The sequence below is a fragment of the Mastigoproctus giganteus genome, chromosome 13 (assembly GCF_048544385.1).
Source record: "Mastigoproctus giganteus isolate SK-2022 chromosome 13, ASM4854438v1, whole genome shotgun sequence".
Taxonomy (NCBI): Eukaryota; Metazoa; Arthropoda; class Arachnida; order Uropygi; family Thelyphonidae; genus Mastigoproctus; species Mastigoproctus giganteus.
This window is the reverse complement of record NC_143587.1, coordinates 514,984-536,510: the sequence shown is the minus strand read 5'-3', so window position 1 is coordinate 536,510 and position 21,527 is coordinate 514,984. Positions and strand designations below refer to the sequence as shown.

Below are 21,527 nucleotides of genomic sequence, written 5' to 3'. Positions count from 1 at the left end.
TAGTGGCAGGGTTTCGCATGATTCAATCATTGGTTATTCACTTCAAAGATTCCACACATTGTTTTGGTTGAATTTTAACGTATTGTTTCAAAGGAAGGAAAACGAGGAGAAATTTTTTCCGATCGGCAGGGCACTGTCCGAATAACCGAAGTGACAAAATGTGAATCTAATTCAAACCGGAAGAAGTGTTTCTTATTATTAATTAATCACTCGCTGATTCTATTCCTCTTCCGCACGATGAGACTCCGACACGCACTTTCAACTTGGTGGCGAACGAAACTAAACGATTTTTTGCGCCACTTTCACACTGGGTGCGTAGGGAATTTGAGCCAATCATTTAACACTATCCTACCATGCACTTTGGCCATACCTTTTTTTTTTTTCTTTTTTTTTCCCATGTGGTCCTTTATTTTTAATAAAATATTTATTACGTTCTATTAATAAATCTCTCTGTACATTGAAAAAGTTTTCCTCCTAGCGATATTTATTCGAGCCAATGGGAGAAAAGTACGAAGAAATTACGTCACTACACTTGCACAGGTAAATAATTATATAGGTCATTTCCTGATTAGATTTCGATCAGTGCGTTACAATGTTAATACATTACCGTAACGTTATTATTATGCAAATAATAACATTGTATTGTATAATCTATACATATATTTAGGATAAACTAAAATATTTTCAAAATACTCTAATGCCGCGTGATGGAATAGCCAATGGAAGAAGAGGGATGCGGGTTACCAGATACAAGTGGGCGGGACAATTACGTCACTACAAATGCTCCGGTAAATAATTACATATCTAATTTTCTCATTAGATATCGATCAGTGCGTTTTATGCAAAAACGATTTGACTTACTTCGTCATACCTCTACATTTTATGCAGTCAAGTTCCCTTGGGGATTGGTAGTAATAGTGGCATGTGATGCAAGAAAGCAAGTGTGTGAGCTTATGCAGCATCAGCCAAAAAAAAAAAAAAAAATCACACCATTCCCTCCAAATGCCTGTCCAGTTCCTCCTTAAATTTATTCAACCTATCAACTTCCACAACGACAGATGGAAGTTTGTTCCAGCAATTAAACACCCGCTGGCTAAAGGCAAATTTCCGCACATCTATTCTACATCTGTCTTTTCTTAATTTGAATTTGTGCCCCCTTAGGTTCGTAATCTGAACAAGTGGAAGGATCCCATCAGGATTCAGCGTGCTCAACCCATTGAAGGCCTTATACACCTCAATCTGATCACCGCCCAGGTGCCTAGTCTCCAGCCAGTGCAATTTGCAGAACTTAAGTCTGTCTTGGTAAGGGGATCCCTTCATTCCCCTCACCAATCTTGTTGCCCTTCTCTGACACGCTCAAGCAAATCTACATCCTTCCTAAAATGAGGCCTCCAGACCTGTACGCAGTACTCAAGGCGTGGCGTGACCATTGCCTTATACAGAGGTATATTAAGAGATAAGATATTGTTGATAAGATAAGAGATATAATTAACAGATATTTATTTTTTGCATCCAATTCCTTTGTGACCACATCATAATAACCAATCAAATTTGTCAGACAAGACTTTCCCTTAACAAACCCATGCTGTGTCTGAATTATTGCTGCAGTCTTGTCTAGATGATCCTGCAATGCATCTTTAACCAGTGACTCCATTATTTTACCCGGAACAGAAGTTAAACTAACTGGTCTGTGATTACTCGTGTCACCCTTCGATCCCCCTTTGTGAATTGGGGATACATTTGCACATCTCCAGTCCGTGGGGGCCTCCCGAGTCCAAGGATGCGCTCATGAAGGCCTGACCTAGCCTAGTGGTCAGGATCGAGAGTGCATAGCACGCGTTCCTTCAGTGGACCGGGGTTCAAGCCCGTGACTACTAAATACGATAAATATTTGTATTGACGATTTATTGTAAACTCTACTGACTTGGTTGTCGTGCCGCAGTATAAACAGAAAATTTATTTAATTATGGCTAAGGGTTTGCTTAGTTGCTTTGCTGCCTCGTTTAATATAACTGGATAGCTCCCATCCACCCCAAGTGCTTTTCTTATGTGTAACTTCAACAATTTCTCCTCCACCTTGCTTTCAGTTACTGCAAAATCATTAAGTATCCTGCTACAATTTGATAACCTTCTGCCATTTTCAAACCTTGTTTTTCAAACCTCATTTTAGGAAGGATGTAGATGTAGACTTTCAATTCCTCACGTTTGAATGTAGATGCAAAATACTCATCCAGTTTGTTTGCTATCTGAGCAGGATCAAAGAAGGGGGCGATGCCCTTCTATTGTATATTAATAAAACTTTATAAATATAATTATTATTAATGACTAATTTTACAGCTGAAAGCTTGAAGTACCGTTGATTATCTATTAAGATTCTTAGCAAAACTTATTATCGTTAATTATTAATGAATATATTTAATACATTTATTAAATTAAATTTTATTATTTTCAGAATTTTAATGTTTTATTAGTTTATTTCGCGCAGTCTTGTATCATTTCTGTCAAGATTTCTGCTCGAGAATATGTTCATTTTCAGACACTTCTGCGTCTCTTCTCACCCACGATCACCTTATCACAATAGCCTTAACTTTTTTTTTTTTTTCCTCACTTCAGCGGGGACTGACTGTTTCGTTTCTTTTCTTTTTCAGACTCCCGCAGCATGTCATTTCCGTACCGATGACCTGCCCCCATGGCTCCCTTGCAAAATTTAGCCACCAAGGACCAGTCGGAGGATGAGAACTCCGCAGACGAAGACGAAGCGACCCCTCTGAACGAGAACACCTATGGCAGGTAAGAGTCTTCCCACAGCCTACTTCGCACAGCCTCGTGACCTTGTCGGGATGAGTTAAAGACGAGTCGGCAAGCAACGACCGAAGCGTGTCTTGCCGAGTCGTTGTTAGTTTTCTTGTAACCCCACAAACGAGCCAACCGACCCACGATGTCAGCAGAAGGTTGCAGACATGCCCGGATAAGAGAAACAAAAAAAGGAGGCCATCTTAAAACTAAAGCACACAGCGATTATCATTATATGAAAGGTTACAAGGTCTTTAACAAAACTACATTTTCAAAGAAAGCAATCTTAATTACAGCCAACTTCTTTTTTGAACTTTTTTTTTTTTTTTATCTTCTAACAGTAAAGACGAAAAAGCATGCGAATGAAACAAACAAATATGGAGTAAGTTAATACGAAAAATTAGTTGGAGTCAATGACTTTATCTTTCCCACAGAGCGGAAAAATAATACCGAAGAGTTCCAAACGTCTTAGCAGGGGAGGGCGTGAATATTTTTGAAATTAATGGCCCGTTGCAGCAGCCATCATTAAGAAGCTGAAATAAGTATTTCAGTAACCGTACGGTCCTTTTCCAGAATCTCGGAAACCATCTCGTGTGGGACTTCCAAGCTGGCATTGACCCCGCGGTTGTCTCAATGGTTTCAGTCAATCTTTCCTCAACAACGGATTCTTTAAAGCACACTCAACGTCAGCAAGCTCGTACTGTCCTACCCCATCGGGATAACACCCGAATTTCACGGAGTCGGGTGTTATCCCGCTGAATATTCCCCCCGAATTATCCTCGGTGAAGCACTCAGTTGAACCTAAGTTCGCAGTCCCGCTTCAAAAAAAAAAAAAAAAAAAAAAAACCACTTTTGAAAGACAAAAAATGCAGTTTTCCCCATGGAGGAATAAAAAAAAAAGTAGACTCCAGATTACGGGTTAAATAAACCAGCAGGAGAGGAGTACAACGTATTTCACCCAATGAGTGAAACGAGCTGCAAGTTGTAGGGGACTAGGGGAACTCCTTTTTATTGTCCTTTTTCCCCAAGCCCCAGAGGGCAGTTGCAATGCGCGCATCCCTCATAAATTCTGAAATGGCGCAGAAAACTTTTTTTTTCTTTCTTTTAAAACCGGCGTGATGTTGCGAACTCGGTGAATTGGACAAGCTCCCACCACCGCGTGGTCTGGGGCAGACGCCAGGGAGGAATTTTTTTTTTTTCCCTTCGAGCTAAATACAGCCGACCCCTCACGGAAAGTGGAAAACCAACTTTTGTTGGTGTTAATCCCAGTCCCTATTAAGGGATTAATGGAGACTTTCTTTTTATAGTTTTATGGACTTAAGTGCTTTCGTTCGAAGTTTTGAAGAACTTGAATTGTAAATATTCAATTTATCTTTTTTTTTTTTTTTTATTGAATCAATTTTTTAGGATTTTCATTTAGTTTTTTCGCCTTGCAGTCTATGTACCATTGGGGGCGTGTGCGTGCATTTTATATATATAGGGACTACCATTCTGTCAGTTATTTGTGCCCTGTTAAATAGAGCTCGATATTGAAGAAATCTGGAATAAAATACAAGAAAACGAAGACTTCTGTTCGATTGGTACGGATGATCTGCAGGATTCAAAGTGGAAGAGTGTTAAAAGAAAGGGAGGATTGGAGGCAAATAAGACTCTAGTTCTGAGATTTAAGGGAAAAAAGAAAACTCCAGCGTTCCCCTTTTGTGATGCAAATAGAGTAACAAAAATGCAGCGAATGCAATTCTTGAAATATAACATATACGATATATACACTGAGTGGACAGAAATCATGAATACCTACCTAGTCACGGGTAAGCCCACCTTTCACCCAAATAAGGACAGTCACACAGCGAGGCATTGAGTCCACTAGTTCCGAAAACGTTCCACAGGTATTTTCATTCACCATGCTTGCTGCACTGCTGTCCATAATTCCGTCACATTCCTAGGTGGAGGATCCAAAGCTCAAACGGACCTTTCCACAGCATCCCAAAGATGATCCGATGAACGTGGAGGCCATTCCATGGCGGTAAAATCTGTGGAATGCTCTTCGAACCATATTCTAGTCACCACGGCTCTGTTGGTAGCCGCATTGTCCAGCTGGAAGAGTCCATTGCCCTGTAGGTGTGCACAATGACCATGAAGGGATGCAGATGGTCTGCAGGGACGGACATGTAACCTGGACCATTCAGAGATGCGATTAGACGTACCAGAGGTCCCAATATATGCCAGTTGAATACGCCCCAGCACATTATAGACCGTCTACCTGCCTGAACAGTTCCTTGTTGACGTGACGAGTGCATGGCTTCGTGCTGTTTTCGCCAGATACGCACCCTCCCGTCGCTCGAAATAATTGGAAACGGGACTCATCAGAACAGGAGACCCATCTCCAATCATCTAAGATTCTGTGACGATGTTCTTTCGCCCAATTGAGACGTAGAATCCTGTCTAGTGGTGTTATCAATGGGACTCTGGTGGGTCCCATAACCTATTCGGTTAATGATCGGCTGGTGGTCTTGGTGGAGACGTTTGTGGAACCTCCCTCGTTGAAGTTGGCGGTTATTTGTGCCACTGGAGCTCTCCGGTTGGCTGAAACAATGCTAGACAGACGTTCACGTTAATCCACCACCTTTGTCCGCCCACATCACTGTAAACTAAGAGTTGTTATCCTGGAAATGGCGTATTCCTGATACATTCTTGATGCTGTTTAACGGGGATGGTGCAATTTCTGTAACACCGCGATAGTGATCCATGAGTCGGACACGTACAAACTATCGTTCATCTTTCAAAGTCGGTTAACCCAATCTTTACAAATGACATCGAATTACTGTATACGTGAATGAAATGATGCAGAGTACCAATGTAACTGCCAAGAGGTGGATGAACCCACTAACGTTGCCCAGGTATCCCACGAATTCTGTCCTTTCAGTGTATTTGAAGGCCCGATTTAAAGGTTATGAGAGTAGATAAAAAAAAAATTCAAATTATGTACTTAACTCCTCACAGAGATAACTATCCAGTTGACCTCTAAATTTATTCAAACTTCAGCTTCAATTACTTGTGAAGGCAACCTGCTCCAGCAGTCAATGACTCACTGGCTAAAAGAAACTTCCTACAATCCAACTAAACCTCAATCCCTGTAATTTGAATTTATGTCCCCGAGTTCTGGAATTCTCTATAACAGTGAAAAATCCGCCTTTGTTCATTTTACTAACTCCTCAGAGTCTTATAAACTTCAACCAGGTCACCTCTGAGGTGCCTGGTTGCCAAGCTCTGTAACACAATTTCCTCATATGTTGCCATTTGCCGTTTTTAGATCTTTTTCAGATCAAGTCTCCATACTTGAATAATGTATTCCAAATGTAGTCTTCCAATGGGACTTAGACAGTGGGACTATGATCTCCCACATTTCCACAGAATAATATTCGATAAATCATCGATAGGACACCATGGGCTTTTCTGGCTGCCTGTTTACGCCGTACAGGAAACTTCAGATTTGCCGTACTGTACCTCCTGGATCTCTCTCCTCCTCCATTGTTCTTAATTCATCCCCACCAAGTGTATAATTTATTTGTTGGTTGCTATTCCCCAAGTGTTAAGACCTTGCATTTAACAGTATTAAAACATGGCTGCCACTTCTCTGGCCATCTCTTGGGTCTATTCAAGTCATCCTGAAGGAGTGCTTGGCACTGATCAAGACCCAATCTTTACGCCATCTACAAATTTTGACATCACGCCTATCTATCTCTTCGTCAATGCCAATTATGAAAGTGAGAAACAACATTACTCCAAGGACTTGATCTTTGAGGGACGCCACTCCTGACGTTACACCAATCTGAAGAATATCCATTCATCACAACACTCTGCCTTGTGCCCTGCAGCAACCTGTTCAAACTTATTCAGTAACCTCTAATCAGGGACCAAGTCAAATGCTTTGCTAAAATCCAAATAAACTACGTCGAGATTATTCCCTAAATCCAACTCATGAGTAACTGTGTCAAAATAGCCTACTAAAGTAGTTAAGCATGATTTATCCTTAACAACACAATGTTGTGTGTCCTTCAGAATGCTATATCTATGTAAATGTCCCTGAATTGCACTCTTAATCACTGCCTCTAAGATTTTTCCTACCACTGAAGTCAGACTAACCGGTCTGTAGTTATTAACTTCACCCCTAGAACCGCTTTTACATATTGGCGATGCATTGGCACTTCTCCAATCCAGAGGAATCGAGAAGTTTCGAAGTCTGCGTTATTACGTGGTTAACATGGTAAGAGTGATTAAGGTTAGATCAGGACGCCTTGAATGTATCAGTACTTGCAGTTAGTTTTTCCAATGTAAAAATTGATAAAGGCGGAGGGTTTAACTGCACGATTCGAGCGAAAGTGACATTTCCATTTTAATGGGTTTAGAAACAAGTTATTTTTATTGAGCCAGAGTGAGAGGGAATCAGGAGAGGACGAGTTCATCGCTGTCAGTTGAAGAATAGGTGACTGTAAAATTTAATATCATCTGCATAGAGCTGCCACTGAACACTAACGGACGGAAATAAGGTTGTCAGATCATTAATGTAAACAATAAAGAAGCGCGGACCTAATGGTGAGCCTTGAGGAACACCTGACGAAACAGTAAACCGATTTGGTGAAGAACCGTCAATTATTACGGATAGTTTACGATTTCTAAGCGGGGTGAATCAAGCCAATTCAGCCACAAATTGGAAATATCTCTTAGCAAGCCTCGGAATATGATGATTTAAGGCAGTTTTTGCTATCTCATTGGCTTTGAAATGAAGTACTTGGTTAGCTAATAGATGGTCAGCTAACTTTTCTCCCCATGCGAAGTACTTTAAGGGTGAAATTAAAGTGGTTTGGATCACTTACAATAATGCATCTTTGTCCCTCTGCGTTGTATGTTTCTGGGACCTAGGCTCAAAGAGGGAAGAAAGAACTGTCATCGCAAGTCGCTTGTCTCGGAAAGCAGTTTATCAGCTGTGCAAGTACGATTTTTCACAATGACTTGAATTGAATTGAATTTCACTGGCAACTAACCATAATCAAAATGGACATACCTATCCTGTCGTAGCTCTTCCCAGAAAGTACAGTAATCTTACGTTTTGCCGAGAATGCCCATCCAAGGTAAAGAAGCTCGATGGAATGTTCCTCGCCCTCTATACAGACTGTGAATGACATTGAAAAGACAAGATTACCAGTCAGATTCAAAAGCAGCCTTCAGACATAGAAGACCTTTGATGCCAACTTTACGTGCTTAGTGTCTGGGTTCATTATAGTGGAATTGTGATCATCAGAGACACTGGGTCGAGGTGCAGCGTTGAGAGTTATTTTTTCTCTGGAGTGGACCCATAGTTTTTTTTTTTTTCCCTTCTTATAGTCTGAGACCATAAGGGTCTCATCTACTGGAACTGGTCCACCTTTCCGAGGTGCGGTGTAGAGTGCTCAAAAGCAACTTTCTGGCCGATTGCTGCTTCTGGGTAGTCAACAGGTGAGGCCAACCTAACGCACATTCATTACTCAAACATGACATTACCAAACGACTGCCCTATTTTACGGAGTCTGTTAAATGAACGTGGAAGGGGCTGATTTAAACGGACGTTCTAGGTGCTGCCGTTTACATGTCTACCAATCAGAGAAAGAGTACGTACTCCTAACTAGCACCTGCCAGACATTTTGGCCGGTGGGTGTTTGGAAGGTGTGGCATTACCATAAGACAGGTGTGCCGCTATCGCTGTGTTCATTTATTTAAATGTCGAAGTACGTTTAATATTTATGTTTGTACATTGTTTAGTTAAACCTGCTTTATAATTCAAGTAACTTTTGCGTCCTCTGAAAAAAAAAACAAAAAACTAGTAAAAAGTAGGCTGATTTTGGAGTGAGTCTACCTCGGAACTGATTATTTAAATAATTGTCTTCTTCGTGTGAATCGAGCCAACCACACAACCTGCAACTCTTTAAAGCTTGTATTTGGTTGTTTCTCAACCAGAGATAACCTTGTACGACCAGAATACTTCTGTTGAAGTGGTGGGAATTAGGCAGTGGCCGCTTCTCAACAGAGGAGAAGAAAGCTCCAAAAAACAGGATGGGATGTCTGATATGTGGCGCGCGCACACACACACACACACAGAGCTCGAATAACTGGAAGACAAGACTGGTTGGTTCATCTAACGGGCTCATTTCTCGTCCTGCCCACCGGGTCGAAAAGACCCGGGTTCGGCTCTCGTCGATCACGAGAGGAGTTCTTATGGGCATTTTTCACAACTTTGCTGTCAGGCGAGGGTAGTACCCTTTTTTTTTTTTTGTCCGTTCAGCAAACAGAAAATCGATCTGAGAACAGACGAATTTGCGGAACGAACCGTACACAACCACAACTTTATTGCGCGAAGCCCTTGGCAGCGCCCTGATGTGTGCATCCTATCGTGTCCTTACGTACAATAAAAAGATAAATTGAATTAAAAGGTGGTCAAAGTACGCCACCGGCACTCTGAGAATTCGCAGTTGAAGAACTCGCTTATTCGCACGTGAATAACGCGGTACGCCAATATAAGCAGTTGCCGCGAGGTGCCACAATATCGCATTTCACCTCAAAAAAAAAAACCCCAAAAGGCTTCGCGGCGCACAGAATCTTTCTGACATGGACTTCGTGTCTTGATAAGACGAGGTGGAACGCTCGAAACCTCGCCAATTCGAGTCACGATATGGAGCGAGGCCGTCAAGTTCTTTTGTCGACATAACAAGCAGTTTCCGGGGAAACGAGTTTTCTCATTCCCATCATCGGAGGGAAACTGCAAATGTCTAGCGCCACAATTTCTTCTTTCTTATTTGTGAAGTAACCCGTTTCTCATTTACTAACTTTTCTGTTGTTGTTTGGGATGTTTCAGGAGCATCGGCAGCTAAGGCCATGTTGCTCCGTGTGTACTGTCCGTTAATTGTGTGTTCTGTGCTCGATTTTCTCTTATTTGCTGGACGAAAATCCAGAGTTTCCGGGAAGATAAAAAAACACTGGTGTGCAAAATTTAAGGACCAGTCAGGTTTTCAGCCACTCCTATGAGACCTGTTGATCCACTCCTATGAGGATCAACAGGTTTTCCTGTTGATCCTCATAGGAGTGGCCTGGATATGAGAAAAACATACAAAGGAACCTCGTGAGGTAGAGAAATGATGATGAAGGAAACAACACCGACATAATAACCGAAACAAAACGGTACAGAAGGACTTTATTCAAAAATGGCAACATAGCAATTGCTGCCATGATACAAATGCATCACTACCGAAGATGGAACAAGGGGAAGAGGTGGTCCTCAGTAGGAGACATGGCCACCCCTAATGTCGTTGAGGGCTTTGCACGGCCTGTCCATACTAAGAAAAATGTTGTTAAGTTCTTGCGGTAACATCGTCCATTTTTCTGTCAGCGCCATCTTCAGCTGGTGAACATTTTCTGGTGGGTGTGGACGTGCTGCTAGGCGTCTCCCCAGAGTGTCCCATATGTGCTCGATGGGATTTAGATAGATGGAAGGGGCAGGCCAATCCATACGAACCGTGTCCTCACTTTCCCAAAGCATATCAACAACAGCTGCAGTGCGATGGGATGTGGCGTTATCATCCATTAACACGAACTCGGGACCAAGGGCACCTCAGAACAGACGCACATGGGGAAAGATTACCTCAATACAGTAGCGCGCACCGCCTTCCAGTATCTGGAGTTTTGTGTACGTCCATCGAAGATAACGCCTCCCCAGACGAGAACACCTCGACCGCCATATCGATCCCTTTCAGTGATGTTCGCGGGATGATACCGTGTGCCAACCTCTCACCAGATTAGCTGACATCCAGAATCGCTGCTGAGACTGAATCTACTCTCACCACCAAAGAGTACCTTAAGTAAACGTCTTGTGATGTAACATTTAGAAATAGTGTTGGTCCTTAAGTTTTTCACACCAATGTACTACTCTCGCTTGAGACCGACTTACTCAACCTACCTCAGCCGCGTTGTCAAAAAGCCCCATGCAAATTCCTCGTCGAAGGGATTCGAACTCGGTTCTTTTCCTCCCGGTGTGGGGAGGACTGCGATCGTACCAACTGTGGTACCCACGAGGGGAACCGGTGTGGTTTGCAAACTGCGACTACAAAGATTTTCCAGGATCTGAAAAGGCCGACCGTGTTCGTGAATGAACTCTGAAAAGAAGGAAAAAAATATCGAGGTTATTTTTAAATTTCGTTTGACAGAACATCGCTTGTTAGCACGAAGTAGTAATAGTATTCGCCATATAACCCAAGGAAACTTAGGCTATTTTCGGCACGGGCAAAAATAGTAGGTAAGAAAATGCAAATTATATCCCCTCCTGACTCGTGTGGACATGTGTTATTGTTAGGGCGGCTCCTAGAATGTTAGTTCAAATCCGCCTCGTATTACTGTAGGTTTTAACAGACTCTATAAGCTATGTCAAACTTGGAATCCCTGACATAAAGTGTAAAGGGGTTTCCCCCATTTCCGCGTAGTTTACATTGTGGTTTGATACAGTTCACTGTGAAGGCCAGAGATTTAAAAGTGTATGGATTTTGAGGTGTGTGATGTCGAGTACCGTTGTTCTTCTGGCCATTTAGCTGCCAGACCCCTACTGATATCCGACGTTGCCCACACTTCGCCCCGTGCAGGCAAACCAGGTACCCAGTAGTTGTAGTTTACTCTGGCAGGTCCTGCCACCTAGTGTCCTGAGATTTCAGTGGCTAGGACCTTAAAAAAAAAAATTACGTTTGCGTGGGTTGATCGCTAGATTGAAAGGCCGAAATGTGAGCGAATTTAATTTGGAACTATTAAATTTTGACCTGTGGGGTATACGCTGGCGAGCAGGTAGAGAGGGAGAGGAGACTGAAGACTGGGGGGAGAAAGACAGAAGAAATGGTCAATAGAGAAGACGACCCCATTATAAGTCAGTGGGGCAAGCCCCACAAGGAGGAACAGCCTCCTGCCTCCTCCCCTACTGCCGAGGGAAGGGGAAAGAAATATGAGTTCAGCGAGAGCGCCGGCACCGATTGCCATTATAGCTGGCATATGCGGAAAGCTCTGCGGTCTCATTGAGCTGGTTGGAATTCAGCTGAGTAGAAAGTCACTCATGAGGCTGCATCCCGTCGGGGGAAGGTCCACACATAGGGTGCACTTTTCGTGGGTTAGGTCCGATTCGTGTGATCCTCTGTTCATTTTTTTTTTTCTCTCTGAGGCAGTTAGCATTGGCATTAGTAGAGGCATTTGATGCAAGCTTATGCAGCATCAGGCAAAAAAAAAAAAAAAAAAACACTTCCACTTCACCCCTCTGTTCGTTCGAAATACCTGTCCAGGTGAGCCTTAAACTTATTTAGGCTATCAACTTCCACGACAAGGGATGGAAGTCTATTCCAGCAACCAGCTGGCTAAAGGCAAATTTCCTCACGTCTATCCTACATCTGTCCTTCCTCAATTTGAATTTATGCCCTCTCAGGTGATTATTCTGAGCGAGAGGAAGAATCCCATCAGCATTGAGCATGCTCAAACCATTCAAGGCTTTATACACCTCTATCAGATCACCTCGCTGGTGCCTAGTCTCCAGACACCGTAATTTGCAAAACTTAAGCCTTTCTTCGTAAGAGCACCCCTTTGTTCCATTACACAGAAGGGCAATTAGTACAGAGAAGGGCAACTAATCTTGTTGCCCTTCTCTGTACTCGTTCCAGCAGCTCTACATTCTTCTTGAAATGAGGCCTCCAGGCCTGTATACAGTACTCTAGGTGTGGCCTGACCATTGCCTTATACAAGGGAATAGTCACCTCCTTATCCCTGCTGGAAAAATTCCTATATATCGTTGACAATACACCATGAGCTGCTCTTGCAGACCATCTGCAGTGCTCAGAGAACTTCATATCTGCCTGCACAACCACCCCCAGGTCCCTTTCAGTCTCTACTACTGTCAGTGTAGTACCACAGAGTTGTTTGTGTGGTTTGCTGTCATAGGTTATTGATTTCGTGGTTGTTGCTGCTGTGATGGTGGTGGATGCGGGAGAGTCCGTCTTCTTGTGAAGAGGTCTTGTGCATATTAAGTGAAGGCACTATAGGTATCTTTTTCAGTTAGTATCAGATATTCCTGGTCTCGTAGCATTATTTGTGTGGTCATTATAAATCGGCAGGGAATATCCTCATACAGAGGGCAGTCATACATCAAGTGCCTCCATGCCTCACGTAGACTGCAGTGGCATAGGGGGAGTGTCACTCAATCCGAATCCATCGAGTTTTTCTCTTATGGCGCTCCGCTTGCAGTCTGCCAAACCACGTGTACTTTTTCTGACAGAATCAGTTATCGGTTGATTCAAGTACTGCCCATCTCAGATGCCCAAATTATTCGCTGTATGATTCCTTTCGCCTAAAAGGTGGTACTTGTGCATATGTCCGTTCTGATATTCCCTGTCAGAGACTTGGCAATTTGGAATCGCTTCTCTTTGATCTTCTCTGGCTTAAAATCTCTACCTCATTGTGTCAAATTCATCTGTTGTCTCTACCGTTCTCCCAACTCCACTAATCACTTGGAGCTCTTTGACTTCCTCTCTTTGCAACTTGACTTTCTCCAGTCCAACTTTCCTTAAACTTCGTGACCTTACCCATACTAAACGAGATATGTAAACCAATCGTTCAGGAAATGATAGTGAGATGGACCAACGCTGTAATGGACAATCCATTCACCGAGGCATGACGTTTAGGTTAGTGTGAACATTAAGCACGAACCTAAACATCACCCGTGGCGACTTCGCTTAGCATCCGACAAATATCCTTTTTCGCTCAAAGGCTAATCGCAGTGACCCAGTCCCAAGTTTTCAAGACCTCGCAAGCTGAACGCGATCACAGCAACCACTACTTAACCTCTCACGTGTAAACAGTTTTCTCAAACAAAGCGTGTAGACCTGTTCAGTATCTTATGGAGGGCGGCGATAGTTGTTCGGGTGTCGGAATTTTTGAACTTTAGTTCAAGCCCTCCGTGGAACACTGACACGCACACACAGCTCTGTAATCGTAAATAAGGTGCTCCATGTTGACTTTGTGCAGTGTAAATGTCACTGTTGTGTTGTTTGTGGCCATTTTGTCACCGGGAATGCGATCACCTGGAAAGTGTACTCGTTGTTCGTCTACGAGTTGTAGCTTGGCCGCGTTGTACACCATTTGTAGCCTATTTTTTCAGCAGGGACCTCCAGGGGAGATGGAAGCCGAAGCCAGAGGAATCATTGGAGTCTAGACAAAGTTTAATCTGTTTACGGCATGTAAATGTCTTGAAAGGAAAATCCTGAAGTATTTCCTTTGATGTCAGAAGAGAAGATTCGTGTACACACACACACACACACACACACACACACACACACACACACACACACACAGAATGAATGTGTAAGAGTTAAGAGGCTGACGTAAACAAGCAGTAAACCTTCTTAAACAACCAAACTTGTTGGAACGTGTTAGCCCTAACGACTGACGCTTTGGTTGTGCTGTGGGGACAGATATCCGTACGTGGGTGGGGAAATTAAATGGCCACGTGCAGTCCACCTAAGCGCTGAGAGTCTGCCCTTGAGACCTTGAGAGTCAGCTGACGTGCTGAAATGTGGCGATGAGCTTTCGCTGAACGATGCATAAATAAAATAACTTTTATTTTAAAATCTGTAAATTATTGTCAGAAAATAAAATAAAATTTGGTAACAGATAAAAATTCGTTTTTACTATCAAACGGATATAAAAAAAAAATCATTTCATTCCGGGGAGTGCCGGGCCCCTAAAGAGATGGGCCTAACGAAGCTGCCTAGGTTTGCCTAGTGGTAAACACGGGCCTGAACCGGGGATATTTTTTCCCGGATTCAAATACAGTGAATGGTTTTTAACGCACCTCTGAAAGACAGCGACGGGTTTTCAAATGATAGTAAAAAGGGATCCCACAAGATATTTAAGAAAGCCTTGGGTACGAGTCCATATTTCGCTAAACGGAGAGGATCAGAGCAGTGATTGGCAGGAGCCACTCACAGCTTTCCCCCGCCCCCTGTCCTCCTACGTTGATATACCTAGGGTGTTTACCCCCCACATGTGGCTCTGTTTTAAAATCAGGAACTCGTTTTTCCGATTTTAAAACAGCGGATGGGGGGATAAACCCCTACCTAAGCTAACACCTCCTCGACGACACAAAACAATTAGAAACAACATGTACAACCACTGCAGTCTACATTCACTGCACAGAGACAAGTGGTGCCCAAATAACAGATTTTAGCCACGTCTTAAAGCAAGGTGATAAGCTAAAGACTGAAGGGGCCAAATTTGTTCAGTATCCTGCATTGAGAGAGAGATCATCTGTGGTAGGGGGGGGGGGTTGAACGGGCAGACTAGTGGCAAGACTGTGTGAGATGAGAGAAGATGAGGAATAAATACGTGACCCACAGGCAGGGTATGTTTGAGCAGCCTTGCACAAGTACAAATTGGCTGTTGTAAGTTCACTTCGACTGCTTCGGCTTTCTTGGTTGGAGATGTTGTCGAATAATCTAGTTGAAGATTGCAAAGGTGGCTCGTCTAATTTTGATAGGTAATCGTAGGCTTGTACAATGAGAACTGGGTTACATTGCATGGCGACAGATAAACTTTCGTGTTGACGAAATGGCACTTTGGTAGCTGGTTGTTGAGGCGATAGCTGTTGCAGTGTCGGAAATATTTCTGTCTCCAAACAATCTAAGAATTTCAAGTTGGACAATATGAATTAGTTTTCGAAAGTACTCATCCTTTTCTGATTTAGAGGTATTTGGGTTTGATGGGGTTTGTACAATGATCCTGTAGGGTATACGGAAAAAAAATACTGGCTTTGAGAAGGAACGGTTGCCGTTAGGGTTGTTTGGTCAAAGAGAGTCCGATTTTATCACAATCGGAGATGGCACGTGACGACGGACGCTGATTAAAAATAATTTGATTAAACTGGGAGAGTTGAACAAGTTTCGTGATGTGCAGGTCTTTTCAGAATTGTCTGCTACACAATCTGCGAACTGATGAGGGGGTGTTCAATAATCATGGTGCAGTGAGAGACGAGTTGGTTATGGCGAAGAGATGAAGGGACAGTATTATTGGAAAAAAAAAAACTTCCACTTCACCCCTCTGTTCGTTCGAAATACCTGTTCAGCTGAGCCTTAAATTTATTTAGGATATCAACTTCCACAACAAGGGATCGAAGTCTGTTCCACCAACCAACTACCCGCTGGCTAAAGGCAATTTTCCGGCACATCTATCCTACGTCTGTCTTTCCTCAATTTGAATTTATGCCCTCTCAGGTGATTATTTTGAGCAAGAGGCACAATCCCGACAGCATTGAGCATGCTCAAACCATTCAAGGCTTTATACACCTCAATCAGAGCACCTCGCCGGTGCCTAATCTCCTGACACTGTAATTTGCAAAACTTAAGCCTTTCTTCCATTCATTAATCTTGTTGCCGTTCTCTGTGCTCGTTCCAACAGCTCTACATCCTTCTTGAAATGAGGCCTCCAGACCTGTATACAGTACTCAAGGTGTGGTCTGACCATTGCCTTATACAAAGGGATAATCACCTCCTTATCCCTGCTGGAAAAATTCCTGTATATAATACACAAGATACAATGAGCTACTCTTGCAGACCGTCTGCACTGCTCAGAGAACTTCATATCTGCCTGCACAATTACCCCTAGGTCCTTTTCATTCTCTACCACTGTCAGTGTACTACCAAAGAGTTGATACGTTGCTCTGGGGTTGCTGTTTCCCATATGTAGTATTTTACATTTGTCAATGTTAAACTTCATTTGCCACCTCTCAGCCCATCTGCTCAACCTTTCCAGATCCTATTGCAGCAGCGGCTTACTATCATTAGTGTCCTTAACAACCCTGCCAATCTTTGAATCGTCTGTAAACTTCGACATTAAGCTTGATATACCATTATCAATATTATTTATAAATACAGAAAACAGTAATGGACCCAACACTGAGCCCTGAGGGACTCCACTAATAACATTAGTCCACGATGAGCAGTGTCCATTGATTACCGCTCTCTGTCTTCTCCCCCTCAACCACCCCTTTATCCATAGCAGCAATTTGCCTCCAATGTCACACTGCTCCAATTTGTGTAGCAGTCTTCCATGTGCAACAGTATCAAAAGCCTTTCTAAGATCCAAGTATATAATATCAAAGTTATTCCCTGCATCCAGTTCTTTTATGACTGCATCATAGTATCCATTCAAATTGGTCAGAAAAGACTTCCCCTTAACAAAACCATGCTGTGTCCGAGCTATAACTAAAGTTTTGTCCATATGATCCTGGAGTGCTTCTTTAACCAGTGCCTCTATTAATTTTCCTGGAACAGGAGTTAAACTAACAGGTTTATAATTAATTGTGTCAGCCTTTGATCCTCCTTTGTGAATTTGGGTCACCTTTGCACATCTCGAGTCTATGGGTACCTCCCCTGAGTCCAAGAAAGCTGTCATAATTATGGCTAAGGGTTTGCTTACTCCCTTTGCTGCCTCCTTTAATATAACTGGATAGATCCCATCCACACCGGGTGCCTTTCTTGTGTTTATCTTCAACAGTTTCTCCTCTACTTTGCTCTCAGTTATTACAAGATTATCTTGCTGACTGCCAGAGTTGTATACACATCTGGCATTCCCCTCGCTGAATAACTCCTCATGTGTGAATGTAGATGCAAAATACTCGTTTAATTTGTTAGCTACTTGAGCAGGATGATCAACAGTTGACCCATCGAAAGCAAGTGGACCAATCTGATTCATCCCCTTCCTTCTAGAGTTTACATAAGTAAAGAACTCTTTGCTGTTTTTCTTTGCATCCCTTGCCAAGGATTTCTCGTAATCTGCCCTACCCCCTTTGTAACTTGGTTACAGACCAGCTTATATCTGCCATAGGCTTCCATGTCACCGATTAATTTATATGTATCCCATGCATTTTTCTTCTCTGTCATATGCCTCATTAGTTCATCTCACATCCATTTAGGCCTAAACGTTGAACAATATTTCTTAGTTGGAATGTAGAGCCTAGTAGCTTGCAAAATTAATTCTTTGAATGCTTTCCATTTTGAATTTGCTTTTGGTAACATCATAAGTTGGTCCCACTGTATAGAATTTAAAAATTGTCTCAGACCATCGTAGTCGCCTTTACCCCTGATGGTAGTTACCTATGAGTCAATTCCACTTCAGCACACTGTGATCACTGCCACCTAGTGGTTCATTTATCTGCAGATTCTTAATGCATGAAGAATCACTGCTGATAATCAGATCAAGAGTATTGCTCCCTCGAGTTGCCTCACGAACATGCTGATGTAGAAAACAATCATCCAATAAATCCACAAAAGCCCTGCTAGTGTGTGAGTAACCAGCCCCCAAATTCCAGTCAATATCTGGGAAATTAAAGTCCCCCATTATAAGACTCTCTGATTTACTGGCCCATTCTATTTCCCTGTACAGTTTCTTATTATACTCATCTGAGTCATTAGGCCTATAGCACACTCCTACTCTCAATTTTGATCTCCCAATGCTTATGTCACACCAAACTGACTCGACACTGCACTGTCCAGCGATGTCGACCGGCTTCACTTCCTTGGATTTTATGTGTTTCTTAACTAATAGCATAACCCCTTCCTATCCTGTCTATCCTTTCTGTAGACGTACTCCCCAAATTCCAGTTCTGCATCCGTTATATCTGTGTGACATCACGTCTCTGATATCCCAACAATATCTGCCTTTGATGCTTTGAGCAATACATCAAATTTACTAACCAAACTCCTTGCATTGGTGTACACGCAAGTATTCATGCACCTGTTCCTATTCTTAGCTACCCTAACATAACCCATGTGTTTATTTGTACCGCAATGACTCTCAGCAGTTTCTGAAATATCGTGCTTCTTGTTTTCCAGGCTTCTGCCCATTACAATAGAAGCAGTGCAAGAATCCCAGAGGAATCACTCACCTTCGAGACTGTTTCAACAAATCTTCTCGAAATGAGACTGTACGTGCACTACTGGGACTGGCCCACCTTCCCGTGGTGTGGACGAGTGCCCAAAATCATCTCTCCAGATGACTAATGCTTCTTGTAGCTAAGTGGCCATTGAAACACACACACACGCAATCCACAAAAACCCACACTAATCACCTATCTGGCCATTTTATACTGGTATTCTTCTTCATAAAGCTGGGATGAACTGACATTCTGGGAGCCGCCCTTTTAAGCAACACATACACATTCAGATGTAGGACAATTGAGATATTGATTGTAACCCCCCCTCCCTTCATGGCATAGTGGATAGCACCCTGAAGACCAGTAATTTGTCGACATCTTGTTTAGACATGATATTTTGCTACAAGAAGAACATAATCAGCGTGCAAAGGAACTGGTGCACAAAGTACATGCGCAATTTTGACTGAAAATTTATATGTAGGGATGCGCATAAATTATCAGAAGACACAGAAGAATATGGGGGTTATAAGGGAGTCTGAAACCAAGCTACAAAGGAGATTAGGCAGGCAAAGGCAGGTTATGAGAAATCCTTGGCAAAGGATGCAAAAAAGAAACCAGAAAAGAGTTTACCTATGTAAAGAACTCTTTCTTTCTAGAAGGAAAGGGATGAATCAGATTGGTCTCCCTTGATATCGATGGTTCTATTGTTGAGGATTCTGCTCAGATAGCTGCCGTGTGTGAATGTAAATGCAAAATGAGCATTTTGCATTTACATTCACACAAGAGTTATTCAAGGAGGAGAGAGCCAGACATTTATCAAACTCTAACAGGGAGTTAAATGATTTTGTAATAACTGAAAGCAAAGTGGAGGGGAAATTGTTGAAGTTAAACATAAAAAAGGAACTGGGGTGCATGGGATCTATCCAGTTATATTAAAGGAGGCGGCAAAGCAACTAAGCAAACCCTTAGCCATAATCATGACAGCTTCCTTGGACTCAGGGGAGGTTCCCACGGACTGGAGATGTGCAAATGTATCCCCAATTCACAAAGGGGGGATCGAAGGGTGACACGAGTAATTACAGACCAGTTAGTTTAACTTTTGCTTCGGGGAGGAAAATGAAGTCGCTGGTTAAAGAAACACTGCAGGTCATGTAGACAGTTGACTTGGTCCATTATAGCCTTAGATGCTACAGTCGTCGAAGCTGAAGGAATTTATTGGGAAAAGCGGGAAGGATATTCTCTAATTAAACATTCTCTCTCTCTCTCTCTCTCTCTCTCTCTCTTTCTCTATGACGAATTCCTTTCTACCCTCCGAATCGTAAGTTCTTTTCACCATCGGGTGATTTCGCCGCTTTGAATCCGAAGGCCGTCCATGGTCCGGCACACCAAGAACAAAGATTCAAGGTCGGGGCAGTGACTGGAAGAGGATGAAGTGTCACGACGCCGACTTCACTGGAAAAGCGAACTGGTGAAAGGGTGTTCTGGGAAAGTGCGTGGGGACAGCGAATACGATGAGGGAGTGTCGTCTGACTGTGGGAGTTGGGGTCATGACTGCGGAGGCCAAGTTCGTGTGCGTCCATTATAATCTCCAGCTGCTTGCATCGGACGCCAGGTGGACTCCTCCGAATGTGCTGATTGTAAGCTGCTTACATCATCTGAACGTGAAGAAAGCGGTTCCGCCCCATTGCGAATTATGCGTGCGTTCTGTACGTACATTCGAGGACACCCGAGGGAGGGAATAAAACCACTACTCACGCATGTAAGGCGGGTAAAATAAAAATTATACGAAAGCAACACACATGTGGAGAATATAAGGGTAGGTAGATAATGTCAAGGTGCTAACGGAACTGAAATTGTAATTACGGAGAACAAAGAAGAGAAAGATGATGATAAGTAATTAGAAGTTCGTACTTAATGCTGTCCTCTGATTTCAGCGCTTTCTTCTGGGGTCAGCCCCTGAAATCAAAGGTAAAAACGGCAAGAAGTACAGCCTCTTTTTGTGACATGAAATATGCGCAGCATGTGGGGGTTCAGTATTGAAGATCGGGGTTAAAATTTAAGTTTAAGTCGTATGGCTGACCCGACAGAGGCAGAACGCAAAGTTTAAGAAGTAGTAGGATAACTTACTGAGGTCGTGTAGGTATATGATCGTATAGAAGGTATGTTCTGCAGAGGAGGGTTCTTCTTAAACTTTGTATTAAACTTTATATATATATATATATTTTTTTTTTTTCCTACATATTCCTGTATTTATGGCTTATCCTGAATAAAAATGCTTTTTCATTCCATTGGTGTTTTTCCTTCTGCTTGGGAACTTGCGACGTCCATTCCCTAAAAATGGTAACAATTCCTCCAATTCAATTATCATCCTATCGAATTTCTATCCTACTCTTTTTGAAGTAATAGAGAAACCCATTAATCTTCCACCTCTAAATTATCCACAAGTCTTCCATCTGATCAGCGATCAGCTGGTAACATACTGGCTTATGTTACCCATCTATGGAAAAAAGTTTGCTAAGACTCAGCAGTTGAAGAACTCTTTATTGTTGCTCTTAGTTCGAAGGCTTCTGATAATGTTTGGCACAAAGGTCTTCTAAATAACCGACCAACTTATGGATTGCTGACTTTTTTTTTTTCAATTGTTTTCTCTCTAGGGATAAAGGCAGCTGGCACTCTTTCTTCTGACTTCATTAATGCTGGTCCTTCTCATGGTTCAGTTCTTTCTCCCACTCTTTTCCTCTTGTATATTAATGACCTT

At 42.6% G+C, this 21,527-nt stretch overlaps 1 protein-coding gene across 1 annotated transcript in view; it reads left to right on the top strand.

Annotated features, from left to right (window-relative positions):
- The window catches only part of kkv (hyaluronan synthase-like protein kkv), a 401,584-nt gene that overhangs the window by 104,862 nt on the left and 275,195 nt on the right, over positions 1-21,527 (top strand). Inside the window, exon 2 of the mRNA XM_090387806.1 lies at positions 2,649-2,790. Within this exon, the coding sequence (XP_090243932.1) occupies positions 2,690-2,790 (101 nt within the window). The 5' untranslated portion in view covers positions 2,649-2,689. The remainder of the gene's footprint in view (positions 1-2,648; positions 2,791-21,527) is intronic.